Here is a 14394-nt window from a genome sequence, read left to right as displayed (position 1 = left end):
CAAACGGCGCATATGCGGGACTCGGATGGATGTTTGGGTAACGCGGGGACCCACCGAGGCGTTATTGGATAAAATCGCCCGGTTTTGCCGGCATGTTTATGCGTGAGGTGATTTTCTGAGTACAAAGGAGTCATGTGACTTCAGCAATTCCGACATTTTGTCTCGTCTGTCAGGATCGGGCCTTGTGTTGGCGTAATTGCAGAGGACCAGGGCAAGGGGGAGCTAGTGGTTTCAGATTATGTGGCATCTGTGCCACTAGCAGACAGAAATGTCAACACTGCTGCCATGCATGGGGGGAAATCTCATCTTGAATGGATTAAAATATATATGTATTTGTGCATGTTTATTTGCTCACAGCATTGTGTTGGTTGAAGGTACATTCTGCTGTTACTACTTAATGTCATGGACTCGTCTCCTTAGGATACAGACCCTCATGTTTATTCTATAGAGGCTGTGTGTATATAGTGTTTGTCATTCAGTTATCTTAATAAACATTAAGTTTAATATCCTGTTTGTGTAGCTGTCACACAGGTGGTGTTTAATCTTCTGCTAAACTGAGATTTTTTAAATATAATAACCTTTGTTTTCTTTACACTGAGTATTTTTTTTTTAATGAAAGCTGTTTTTCTCTAAGCATTCTGATTCCCAAGTATTGACAATGGATAGTCCAGGTAATGCCACATTTTGTAATTAAAAATCTAAACAAGACTACTCTTAACTAGTTCTTGTGCTCTGGCTTTTTATCTGGACAGAGAAAATTGTGTTTTTTTTGTGAGGTTTATGGACGAGGCAGGTACAGAAACAAAATCTTCCTCCCACTTCACCTTTATCCCATAGTGGTGCGATGATTCTGTACGATGTAGGGGGTGTTTGTTAACTAGATACAACCTTTGGGGATTTTCTTGTTCTTCTCTTCTTTTCATGTCATTTATTATACAACAGCCTGACACAGTGAGGCCCTTATTCTGCTTCCATTAGGCAGCATACCGGCTTCTCCAAGGATTCTGCTTTGTAGCTGACCCAGCAGTCTCGACTGATGTTTAAATATAAGAGCAAGTGAATGGGGAATATCACTACGGGCGTCTGCAGTGGATACTTTTTATTATTCACTGCAAGTGTGTTGCAGCCAGCCTTGTGGAGGCTGGGTGTCATGGGTTCAGTGTGTCAGATGGCACAGCAGGCTGGCAGACCAGCGGCACGTGGCGCTCTGGAGGAGACCAGGGCGGTGGGAAGTAGGGGGGTTGCTGTCACTTCAAAGTCTGCTCCGCTCAGCTGGAGTGCTCGGTTATGTAACAGTCATATTATTATAAGAGGTAGGCCAAGGCCTGCTGTGTGCCAACCGCTTAGTGTTTGGAGCTGTCTGTTATGAATTCCTGTGTCAGACTTGAGATGGAAATGTATTTTGAATCAGTGCTAGTAGATATTGTAGCTGATACCATTTGAACTAAGTTGTAGTGTAAATGTGAGTGTTTTTTGAGGGGGCGGGGGGCACTCTCTTGGGAAAGTCATTGATCTACAGTGGGAATAGCGCCTGACCTTTCTGGACATGGTTTGACCCACTAAGTGAAAGCTCAGAATTGATTTTCAGCACAATTCTGAAAGTGTTCTAAGAAAACACCAGCTTTTCATGTTTCACTTGCCACCACCATGACCACACTGACAACCCACTCAGCGCTGAGTGGTCTGCATGGTTAATGTTGTGGTGTCGCTGCACTTCCTGACTCTCTCTAATAGAAAGCTTTTAACAGGGAGCTGTTCAGCTCAGTGCAACTTGTAGGTTTAAGCTCTTTGCTCCACTGTGTTTGTCTCTGCTCACTGAACCATTTAGTGTGCAAAAGATTTACTTTCTCTGTAACTGTTTGACTTGTCTTTCGATTGTCATATCTCAGTCCAACATGTGGTTTTGTAATTTACAGGCTGTGCATATGTTGCGTGGCTTGACTAAAGAGCCGTCATTGCTAAAATTCCTGCAGCACGTGTGGCTTGTTTGTTTTGGGCCAGACACTTTGTCTTGTGTTTACATTTGGGTGAAAGTGAGGTCAGTGTCTGCGGCCCTGGTGGGAACCCACAGGCATCTGTTGTGTTTGTCTCTTTGCCAGACACAGTTCTTGTACTTAAACACACACCAACAGACACACATTCTGGCGGGCCACCAGTTTCTCACTGCGTGACCTTGCTGGGTGGGAATGTGGGCCATGTCACCTGTCCAAAGTCTGTGCAGCCTGCATGCGTGAAATTGAAAGTAGCCTGTGTCAGCCGTTTCTCACTTTTCCTTTTACTGTTGACATTGTTGTATTGATGTGATTGTGGGCAGTGTGGGGAAATTAACACCACCCTCCAGGCAGTTTTGTCCGTACAACTCCATAGAAGTCTGCCAGCACGGCAAGCCTCAGTTGGACCAACTCCTGAAACTGACCAGTGAACTGGAGGATTTTTCAGTCTGTGGCGCATAGACGGAGGAGCATATGTGTTCCCATTTTGTGATAAATTGGTTTTACTGTGTTATTGTACAACTGTGGGCCTACACTCAAGTTAGAAAAACTTACTTTGCCTCAATCTTATTTTCCCAGCAATACTAATTTGTGGAATGGAAAGTTGCTCAATTCACAGTGTGTGACTTTACAAACTGCCTGGCAGAGTTTGAATCTACTGAGCACGGCCAAAAGCACAGTCTGATGGCTTCCGTTAATTTCCCACTTCACTTAAACTGGGTGTTACAAAAATCGCCCACTCCCATGCAGTGCATAAAACTACTTTTGTACTGTAGCTGTGCATCCCTCGACAGCCCCACTAGACTATCTCCTGCGGCTGTCCATCACATTAAGTGGCATTTACAGTGTCTGGGACAGTAGCCGTCAGAGGCGAGACTGGAGAAGGTGGGGGAGGCTCTGGCTGGCTCAGCAGACCTGACAGTGATCGATGTGGTCATTTTAGAAGGCTATTTCTGGACTGGTGTGTATATGTGAGAAAGCAAAAGTACAAGTGTGTGAGGGTGTCAGCTCAGTGCTCTGCGTTTGACTGTTCACCTCAATCTGAATCTATTTATTGTCAGGCAAATGGCCACGGCCCGGGAAAGTAAACAAACACATTGCTTGATTAGGTTTGGCAGCTGACGTGCTTTTTGCTCGAGGCTGTTTGGTTTTATGAGTTTCTCCCTCATTGTGGGAAAAGGCCGGAGCAAGTTGACGTGGAGGGAGGTTTAGGCCTTCGTTGGGGGAATGACTCAGTGGGAATTGCATGAGAACATGAAGGTTACGCAAGTGTACCAGCACACAGGAGGTCAGAGCAAATGCTACAGACAGGTTGAACGTGTTAAGGTTTGCAGTTTTGAATGCAGGCGCCTTGGGGAAGCGCCGAGAATAAAACTGAAAGGCTCGTCCTCAGCAGCTTCTGTGGCTTAGGGTGTAGCTGCATCTCAGAACAGATCGCAGGACCACATGGCGCAGTAAATGTAAAATATAAGCTCTTGCCTGAGGTGTAGCACAGGCTGTATAGGATATTGTTGTTCCCAAAATTCCAAATGGTGTCGATTAACACAGTGCTGTTGGAAACAATAATATGGATTTAATACAGTAGACTGAAGATGGCAGGAAAGAATGCAAATATCATGATGATATCGTGAAGATTGAAAATTATAAAGTTTACTTTCCTGGTATCCTAAATTTTGTTTTTATTGCAAAGTTACTGTAGCCATGAGCACTAGTTACATTTTGCTAGTAACAGGGATGAAATTCAGTGTGATTGTTTTATATTGTGTAGAAGTAGTTATGATGCACAGTTTGCTAAGTCAGTCCATACAAATTGGAGGCAGACAGAAAGACTAAGCTGTTACTCACAATTTTCAGGTGATTTTCGGAGGTTTTTGATATGCCAGTTTCCTTTGGTGTGTCTGGCTCTGAGCTTTTTGGAGATATCTTTGGAAATTTTGGTCATTTTCAACATCAAGCTAGCTTAGTTGTGACTTGAAAGCCAGTTGTGTGATCACCTGTGGAATTAATAATGTTGGATTCTCGTTTTTGTGTGTGTCACGTTTTCATAGGCTATTTTGCATTTTTGTGGAAGTGCATGAATAATAAATTAAGCAACAAAAGCTGCATCAATTACCATGGCAGTGGTAGAAACTTGGAGGCATTCTTGTCAGCTGTTGTGTTTTGTATGAAATAATACATGACCATATGGAACGGTATAGAATGCACTGAATGCGGTAGAACATGGCTTTGCTTCTTCAAGGTCTCGGTGACAATGTCAAGGCTTCTGGTTTAAAAAGCATTTAGCATTGAAAAGCTTGCTTACTTGCGTAGAGAAAATTGGTTTTCTGCTGTGTTCATCGTTGCTTTGCGTCTTTCACAGAAGCTTCACGCTTAACTGATTGAACACAGTGAAAGCAGTTTGCCCTCCTTATGTTCATCTTCTTGTAGGCTGTCATCCTTTTCTCCTTGCCATCATGTAAGCTTACATTAAGACAAACTCTAGTTGATGTGAAACACTAAGCAGTAAAGCCTCTAGGATATTATAATATTAATATGGCTTGTAAACTGTTAATTGTTCAGAAATTGCACCTATATATTGATAAAAGCAAAACCTCTCATTTTAAAGATTAATACCCTATAATGGGTAGTTGAGTGGCTTATCCAGATGTATTTCCCTCTTTCTAAATTTCTAAAGACTGGTAGAAAAACCAGAATGCTGTGCAGCTGGTAGTGAAAGAGGTATAATTTACAGCAAGATTATAGAAATACATTAGATTTTATCGTATAAATTCTATCAATGTATTCATGCATTTAATGTATTTTAAAATTTACGCAACTGAAGAAAGAAGATAACCACAAATATTTGTTATTTGTAGCCATGGATTGTAAAGTTTATTCTGCATACATATGTTGGCATACGAGAGGAGAGACACTTTCAGTCAGGAGTCTGACTGCATATGAATATAAATTCATTTGACCAGGGGAACAGCTGCAGGTGTCAAATTTTGTTAAGTTTAGAATCATATTGATACGGCCTTCTGTTTTACAGTGCTGACTGTAAGGGATGAATGTGAATGCAGCTGTTCGATACTTCCTCCCTGTAACAGTAACTGTGCCATGACTGACTTACTAGTGATTGTTTTGGCATGAGGTAGAGTCGGTTGATTTTCATAACGGACCAGTGGCGCTCTCACAGTGCTGCATTTGTTCTGTTAAGCTCACATATGCACACATTCGCTTTCTTTCTGACTCATTCACTCACTGTCTAGCTTCCCCAGGCATAAATATCCTCCCCATGTCGCCGCCTCCTCCCCGCTACCCTTGTGTGTCTGACAGCCGCAGGGAAAACAATAAACACACACCTTCTCTCCAGAGAGCTGCTGTACGAGGCCGGCAGCATGCTGCCTTGTTGACAGACTGCCTGCCAGTGGCTCAATGCCCAGATTTGGGCCAAAGGGGTCTACTACTACGACTGACTGGGACTGTTCAGACAAACAGCCCGCCAGCAAACCGGTTAGTCAGCCCTGCAGCCTGTCTGCCTGCCTTCCAGCATATTCCCCCTCAGCAAGCTTGGCAACAGCAGGCTCTCGTGTCGCTGGTGGCAGGTAGATACGGCTAAATGACAAAATGTTGGAGGCAAAAACGGTGTCAAGTTTCCCCTCATTGTTTATGCTCCGTAAATGATAGTGATTGGGTGGCAGCTTAGATTCCTGCCCAGATCCTACTTCTCATTCAAAGACCAGCCAGGAATTTCTTGCATTTATTGAAATTTAAGCCTACAAACTGATAGATTCATCGTTCAAAAGTGTACCTTGGAGGATGGTGTCAGGTGTTTCTAATTTGGTTGTCTTTCAGTTTCTTGATGACTGACAGATTGATTATCGACTTAGCACGTGGAAATCGATTGTTTTTGGTTGTTTTTACTTCTGACATTAAGGAATATTATCAGGAGTTAATTAGCCTGGTTGTAATCATTTCCAGTTGACAATCCTGACAAGCACACGGTACAGTCTGATCCATGTTTAACCTGCTCATCTGAAAGCATCCAGCTGTGAGACGATTCACTGCTGCCTGATTGTTTTTGGTGCATGCTTCTGAATCTCTGTAAATGTCAGTTTATTATTGATGATTTTTCAATTATATAGTTAATTTGTTAGCTGCACAACTACTTTTGTGTGTATTTAGACACCTTCTCTCCTGCTACCTGTCATAACATGTGCTCTGTTTTAATGCTGCTGAATTCACAATACGGTTGTTCACGTTTTTTGTCTTTCTGGTAAAATTGGCCAAATTACTGGTTATTGACAGCAGATGTGCAGAGAGATTGGCTTCACTGACTACATGATAATAGGGAGAATTGTTCAAACTCGCTCTGTTTTTACTATCAGTCCTGTGTGTTTCCTCTACGTGGTGTTTTTTCAGAGCGAGTCATAAGATCTTGATGCCAAATGTTCGTCAGTTGCCTCCTGCATCTCAGTTTGAATGTTTACAAACTTAACATCTGCATGAATCATCGATGAAGTATACCAGACGTGTTTTAGCTTGGTGTTGTTTTACTTTGTTGCAGATGTTGCTTAAGTTGTAAGCTGTTGTCATGGATTGCTTAGTTTGTTGCAGGGTTCATCCTTTGCTGCTTTGCTCTTTAGAGGTTCCATATGAACTAAATCTTTTAAATGAAGTGTAGCTTTAGGTAAGTCATGCTTGCATTAACTGATGGGCATAAGCCGTTTCATTCACCCTCAACAATTATTGTCTCATTCGCGCCCTGGTGGCTGACAAGCAGCGATGGGAATTGACACAATCGTATTGATTCCGATGCCATTATCTGCTAATTGGTCCCATTCATTATTGATTCCTGATCAGTTTTTTGCGTGTGAGGAAATACACCTGGATCTTGAAAGGTTTTTGATATTGACCCAACTGTTTTATTATTTCCCAGTCTGAACACAGTGTATTTACAGCAGAAGCAAATGATGTACATGTGTCTCAGGTGTAGAAAATGTCCGCTGTTGTAACTACATTTAACTGTAGAGGGGTTTGACATCATTGCTTTGATGTGCACATCTGTAGGAAAAATATACTGGTGTTGATAAAAAGAATGGAAAAGCTCAGAGACGTTTTATTCTGATGGAGAACAGAGTTTGGAACTGGTTTGGATCCAATTCTTGATTACCATTCCTGTATATTCCTCTCTAAGTTGCCTTTATAGGGATCTCAAAGATAATTTTCTTCTCAAATTGTGACCAGAATACATACAAAGCTCAACTAAAAATGCAGAATGTGTTAGATTAATGAAATCTGCACATGTTCTTCATCTGAACTTCAGCCAACACAGTGATACTGATGTGTTTACAGTGAGCCAATATTGGTCTTATTTGTATGCCAGGATGGTTTATACAGTTTTAGGTCGCTTCAATTCTTGGAGAATTTGTAAAACTCAGTATCTTTTTTATTAATGGCAAAATGCACTCACCTAGGGAATATCATACTGTATTACACTGGTTCTAAAATCTTTTTTTTTTTTTTTTTTTTTATTGCTTTTATCTCCGCTTCAGGAAATGCATCTTTTTTTATCTTGTATGCTGGCTTCATGTGAGCCTGATGCTTTTGAAAAGACTACAACCATGCTTTGCGGTCCATTTGTCTCACCTCCATCTATGTATCTGTAGGAACACCATCTCCAGCGGGCCATCTCGGCACAGCAGGTCTATGGCGAGAAGCGGGACAACATGGTCATCCCAGTCCCCGAGGCGGAGAGCAACATCACCTACTACGACTCCCTCTACCCTGGGGACTACAAGATGCCAAAGCAGCTAATTCACATACAGCGTAAGTGAGGCTTTTCTAATGGCAAAATATGTGATGCAGAAAGCGGAGAAGATGAGCGTGATGTAGCAGATTGGGGACCTCGGCTGTGCTCCTTGGGCTATAATAGTGTTCCCCTCAATTATTTTGTATGCTTTAAATGACACTCGGGAGCTGTTGACCAAAATTGCACACAGTAATGAGTAGAGGATTTCAGATCAGTGCACTTGATTTTTTTTTTTTTTTTTGTTTTTTTTCTTTTGAAAATAGTCGCTTCAGACTTGTATCATTTGATTATATTAACTCTTGGGCTATATTAAGAGTTTGTGTCCTATGACTAACAGAAAAGATGACCTTAGCTGATATTTAAGCCCAAGCTGTATAAAAGTGAAACAGTCAATGCTGAGGTTTCCTGGATACGGAACGTTGATTGTCACATAAAAGGTTATAAAATGATCCCGTTCAGTAACTCACAGGCTCACAGGTTGTGAAGGACACGTCTTGTTTCTGACCGCTATTTGTCCATTTACTGGCTTTAAGCACATGTTCTCTGAGCTTTTACTGAGTTGTTGTGTTTGTCAGAGTAAATGAGTTTGTCAGATGGCCTAGTTCAGTAATGATATCAAAGGAAATGAGTTTGCTAGATTGCTTAGTTCAGTAACCTGGTGTGTGTCACAAGTAGTTGCCACGATTGTTTCTCAAAGAAAAGCAATTTGCTGTACCCTAAACACAGACACTGTTATCAGTTGAAAGCTGAAATGGCAGATGTTTTGTCCTGTCAAACTGCTGTCGGACTAATTTCAGGGTTTTCTCAGAGGTCTAGACTGAAACGTGTGAAAAATTCAGCTTAGATCCTTTTTAGCTCTTGAAGGTGTAGTGTTTGTACCAAAATATCTAAAACCCTACAAATACAGTATGTTGTCTTGTTTCATCTGTGTTGTTTTGTCTGTAAACCTCCTGTGATTTTACTTGGTGCACAAAGATGCTGAATTTTAAAATGAGAAACGGAGAGCGAGCTTGCAGTTTTGCCCTCGTCAATAACCATATGTCCCATCTGTCGTACTCAATTGGCATCTCAAGATCAAAGCGACTTGCTTTAATTAAATCTAAACCGTTGTTCTCATTTTATAGGTGAAGCAGCAAACCTGCGTGTTTGACTTGGATATTGTTTCTTCAATAATTGCAAGTACAGTAGCTGTGCACGGTTGATGGCAGCTAGCTTAATTTGATTTCGGCAAACATGGCAGCGTTCTTGCTTTGAGACACACCACTGCTGAATTAAAACATAAGCGCCACTGGCTGTGAGTTTTCAGGCTGTTGATTAGCGTTAGACAGGAAGTGTGTTGATTTAAATTAATTTGACATGATTGGACAGGACTGTCTTGGTTAAGTCAGGAATATGTTCACACCAGATTGTCAGGAAACTTTACTGACGTGTTTGCATTATTAGCTTTCAAATACACATTAATGTAGACTGCATTAAATTCTCTGGTGTTGGGTCAGTCTCGCCCTTGAGGCCAACACATTGATGTGAATCTGATCCGTGTTGCGGGGGTCAACTTGGGCAGCATTGTTATCGAGAATGGAAATGGATTAAGTGGCACTAATGTTTAAATGGCAATTAATGCCTTAACTGAAAAAAGTGTGGGAGAGATGGGCGCAATTTCCTGTATAAACACTCCACAACAAACACCCAGATAATCTTTACTGCTCATTAGTTCCAGTCATTCCTTCCAGTTGTCTGAAAAGGGCAAATCTGGTGCAATTAAGCCTTAAATTATCATCCAGCGCCTCCCCAACCATCATGTCCAACAGCTGCTGGTCGAACTGTATTCTTAAAGCGCTCATTTATTCTCATTAACTGTGTGCTGTTCGTCCTGTGTTGGCAATTGAGGAGAGGAGCTGCAGCATGTTTTTGGTATGTTTATGCCTGGACTCTAACATCACAGGTTCAGGTGCACTGAGTTATTTTACGTGTAGTTCTTTTCAAACGAACATTTTTACTCTGAGGTGGTTCAGCGGGGCTCCGTCATAAGCGTTTGGGAACACGTCCATGTTGTCTGCATGTTAAGTTGAAGCGTAGGCGGTTTCTGTAGCCTGCAAAAAATCCCTTTTGTACTCCTGCACCATTCAAACAGTATTCATCCCAAACTGCGTAACAATAGATTCTCAGACATCCAGGTCAGGCTTTATAGAGGGAACTGTTTCCCTCAGCTTTCTGTTGCCTCAATACTGCAGTCAGTGTTTTATTTGGATCAGAGCTGTTGTACGTTGTTGCGGGTTGTCATGATTGTGTGTTTCTACAATCAGGCATCACTTGTTTGGACCATCTGCTTTGTCCAGTGATAATACTGTGGCTATATCACAAAAGGATGAACATCATTTACATTTTGAGTTTGACCAACAACAAATTTAAATGCACATGTAATCACTTCATATGATTAATCTGTTTTGTTGTTCGTAGTATTTAAACAATTTGATCAGCGTCATCTGGTGTTAACAGCTACACATTTAATGTTCTGTTGTTCTGTTTGACAAATTCCCTTTCCTGTGCCAGGCTGCATTTTGATCCAAAGGCAGTGATGAAAACTCCTTTAAAATAGTCATACATAAAGTATGAATAATTTAATGAACAGTTCTAAATATGGGCTGTTGGGTACATGTAACTGTGCCTCTGTGGTGGACACAGTGTTACTAAGACGATGTATGTTGGATTTTGAAATTTCAGCATACTCTCTCTCTGTTGTTTTTGCTCATCTGACTGTCTCATTCTAGCTTTAGGGCTATAGCTAACAATTATTTTCTCTGACGATTAACCTGCCAGTTATTCTCTCAGTTAATCGATTGGTTGTTTGGTCCATACATGTCAGAAAATGGTGGAAAATTGTAATCGATGTTTCCCAAAGCCCAACGTGACATCCTGAAAGTCCTTATCCTGTCCTCAACCCCAAAGAGATTCGGTTCATAGATGAGAAAGAGACCAAAAACTATTTAAACGAAAAAACATTGAATCTCTGAATTTTTACTACTTTCTGCTTTGAAATTCTAAAGAAGTTTCTGGTTAATGTAATAATTGACTACTGAATGCCACTTCAGCTACAGAGTACGTTTGACGGTCATTGAAACACAAGCATCTGCATTTAAAATCATCACAACACAGTAGCCTTAGGTTGCTGTCAGCTAATAGAAAATGTGCTTTCTGCTTTTGTTTCATGGATAAAAGCTTGTTGTGGTTCTCGCAATACTCAGATCACTAAAAGTCAGACTCTGGTGTTTCAAATTGACTGTGAGGTCATGTGAACTTGACTAGAAACTGGCTATATGTTTCTTAATGCTGCCTGCGGTGCCTTTTACTTATGAATTTTACCTTTCGCCTGCAGCTTTCAGCTTGGACACAGAGCAGCCAGACTACGACCTGGACTCAGACGATGAGGCCTTTGTCATCAAGCTGAAAAAGAAGATGGAGATCAGCTTCCTGCAGTTTGAGGAGATGATTGACCGGCTGGAGAAAGGCAGTGGACAGCAGGTCAGCGCCGTTTGTCTCCATCTGCCTCCAAACACAGTCAGCTGTAATTAAAGGCCCATGAAAATAGCCTACACATCAACACACAGTGAGCTTTGTTACAAAAAGTGAAACCCAACATTTCAGAAGCGACGATTCTACGTAATAATTTGGTAACACAACTTTGAAACTGTTTTTCGTAAGATAGCATCAGCACTAAAGGCCTTGTTAACACATTTGGCACCCTCACTGCTGTGTAGCTTCTGATCTTATTCATCAAAATGCATCTCCTGTCAATACCTCTTAGCTTGTGAGTCTTCCTGAGGCCAAACTGCTGCTGAAGGAGGACGACGAGCTCATCAAGGAGGTCTTCGACTACTGGAGCCGCAAGAGGAAAAACAGCAAAGCCAACTCTCTGATCCCCAACGTCAAGCAGGAGAAACGAGACGGCTCCAGCACCAGTGACCCCTACGTGGCCTTCCGACGGCGCACCGAAAAGATGCAAACTAGGAAGGTGAGTAGTCTCGCTCTTTCTAGGTAGTTTGCATGTGACTGCTGTTTATACCAGATCCATCCCTCTGCAGTTAAAAGTCCTGGGTGTTTTTTTCAACACAAAAGGTTTTCTTCTAAACATTCAGATCCTTGCACATTGTTTCTTTTATTAAGTGGAATTTGTCGGTTGAGTATTGATAGATTTTCAATTTGGTTTGCTCTGATGCGGGGATTGTTGTGGGATTTAGAGATTCTTTGTGTGAAAATGTATATATCTGTGTGTTCTGTTAGCCAGTGTATTGCACTGTTGCAGGAAATATCTCGCCATGGTTGGCCGGTTTCCTCCATAAATTTCACACAGTGATTAAATTTCACTGTGTCATTGTCTTTTGTCAGACATGGTCAGATTAGCTAGATCTGTTTTGTTGTACTGTTAACAGTAGACATGCCAAACCTGTGATTTAGACTTCTCTGTACCTCAATGTGACTGACTGACAAAAGAAGAATGTGTCGGGCTCTACTAGCACCTGAATTCAGTGGCAGACTGCCGGTGAAACGTGGTGTCAGACAGTTGGTGCAGCTTTTACTAATGCTGTCTGTCCCCAAAGAGTGAAGTGTGCGATCTAGTCTGCTTTTAAATTGTTCTGTCTGCTCCACAAACTGTGCTTCTCTTTGAACTGATGAATAACAGAAATGCTGGGGATGGATCACTGCATGAACTTAATTAAAAAAAGATCATAAACTACACTTCTAACCCACAGCAGGGATTAAATTGTGATGACATTGTGCTTATTTAAAATAGTTTTAATTTGACAGCAATTCTAGCTCGTTATTTTTCTAATTTAATGATGTTTAAGAGCTGAATACTGTGGAGAATCGTGACTTCATGAGACTATAGTTTGCTCTCAACCCTCATTTGAAGGATGTATATGCTACCAAGCGGTCATTGAAAGAATGTTACCTTTATCATCTTCAAACCTGTTTTTGTGTTTTTTCCAAGCAACTTTATAACTGTTCAAAAAAATGTCCAGATGTTGATTTCAGCTTTTAGTTAACATAATTGAAATGTAATTGAAAGTTATTTTAATTGCAAATGGCACAGTTATAATTATAAATCAGCATGGAGCTCACAACGCTCAGGTGCTAAAGTTATACTTCATGTCACTTGTTGTTAATAAGTATTGCTGTTTTATTTTCTGTTTTCCTTCAACCCCCAGAATCGTAAGAATGACGAGGCGTCCTATGAGAAGATGCTGAAGCTCCGTCGGGATCTCAGCCGAGCCGTCACCATCCTGGAAATGATCAAGAGGAGGGAAAAGAGCAAGAGAGAGCTGCTGCACCTCACACTGGAGATTTTCGAGAAGAGGTAAGCCTGCACAAATAATGCATTAGTTGAGAAATAAAATGGCTTGATAGCAGGCTGACATGGAGGGTGACACTGTAAAGGAGAAAGGTGAGCGACTATGAGAGCGTGTTAAATTGTGATAAAAGAAAAGTTGAAGCTCCTTTTTTGTAGGACGCTTTGCTTTTTGACACCTTTTTCCACTGTTGTCATTCGAGGACAGAAAGTACTGTGCAAAATTCAAGAATCTGAAATGTGGAGACAGTTGATCCGTCTGTGTTTTTACGACCCTTTTTCGTCAACGAATCTCCTGTGCTTCTTTTTTTTTTTTCACTAGAAATGTCATGTCAGACTTTGGTGGTGAGGTGATGGCAGAGGTTCTGGCTGAACGGGCGCTGGTCAGGCCGCAGATCATTCCCCTGGTCCCACTAACTAACCAGTACCGACACCAGGACCACATGGACCTCAAAGACTACAAGTCCAAGGTGAGGCCTTCTATGTGGAACTAAACTGTGATGGTATTTGCAAAATGTAATGTAATCTATAAATATCTGATTGCACATAAATTGAAGTAATTTCTGGGCAAAATTCAAAGTTTTCATTCACAATTGTATGTTTGTGTTCTATTAAAATTTTGTTTGGGTATAGTAGAAGTTAATGTGCATTTTTAACCACAATACACACACATTTTAGACACTAACCTGCTTAAAATACAAGAAATTTAAGTGAAAATAGGCCATTTTGAAAAGGTAATATTCTGGATGTTTTAAGAAGAGTACTGCGCAAGATTAAGGATTGGCCTAGGACAGCTGTCTCTGAAGGTGTGCTGCAGTGTCTTAATATCTCCTCTCTCCTTCTAGCCCGAGAAGACGGAAGTTCCCCGGCAGAAGAGGAAGTACGAGAAGAAGCAGAAGGTGCTCCCTCTTTCGTCAGGCACCCCTCACCATCCAGGTCCTGTTGTCTTCAACGCCAAGGACCTGAACCAATATGACTTCCCCAGCTCGGATGACGAGTCCTTCTCCCAGGTACATGCACGCTAAACAAACACAGGAGGTCATTCATGCAGAGCCAAGCAAACTCAAACTGCCAAAAATTAACAGTTTGTCAAATGAAATCTATTTTTAGATGTTTTTTTTCTGGGTGTGTTGAAGTGAATTCTGCCTGTAATACTGTTTGTTCCTATAGATGAGTGTTTTTGTGTCTTGCCTTTTTCATTATTTCCTCTAAATGGATTTCTTAAATTCAGTTTTTTAAGTGGCAACAGCTATCATGTGCTGATAAGG

At 41.3% G+C, this 14394-nt stretch overlaps 1 protein-coding gene across 3 annotated transcripts in view; it reads left to right on the top strand.

Annotated features, from left to right (window-relative positions):
* epc1b (enhancer of polycomb homolog 1 (Drosophila) b) overlaps positions 1 to 14394 on the top strand; it is a 32515-nt gene that overhangs the window by 6339 nt on the left and 11782 nt on the right. For all 3 annotated transcript variants that reach the window (XM_023269102.3, XM_023269100.3, XM_023269101.3), the window contains 6 exons: positions 7640 to 7799; positions 11156 to 11301; positions 11585 to 11791; positions 12987 to 13135; positions 13449 to 13596; positions 13972 to 14136. In XM_023269102.3, the coding sequence (XP_023124870.2) occupies positions 7700 to 7799; positions 11156 to 11301; positions 11585 to 11791; positions 12987 to 13135; positions 13449 to 13596; positions 13972 to 14136 (915 nt within the window). In that variant the 5' untranslated portion in view covers positions 7640 to 7699. The remainder of the gene's footprint in view (positions 1 to 7639; positions 7800 to 11155; positions 11302 to 11584; positions 11792 to 12986; positions 13136 to 13448; positions 13597 to 13971; positions 14137 to 14394) is intronic.

This window comes from Amphiprion ocellaris, chromosome 10 (genome assembly GCF_022539595.1).
Source record: "Amphiprion ocellaris isolate individual 3 ecotype Okinawa chromosome 10, ASM2253959v1, whole genome shotgun sequence".
NCBI classification, from domain to species: domain Eukaryota; kingdom Metazoa; phylum Chordata; class Actinopteri; family Pomacentridae; genus Amphiprion; species Amphiprion ocellaris.
The sequence above is the reverse complement of the archived record's forward strand: the minus strand, read 5'-3'. Positions and strand labels throughout refer to the sequence as shown.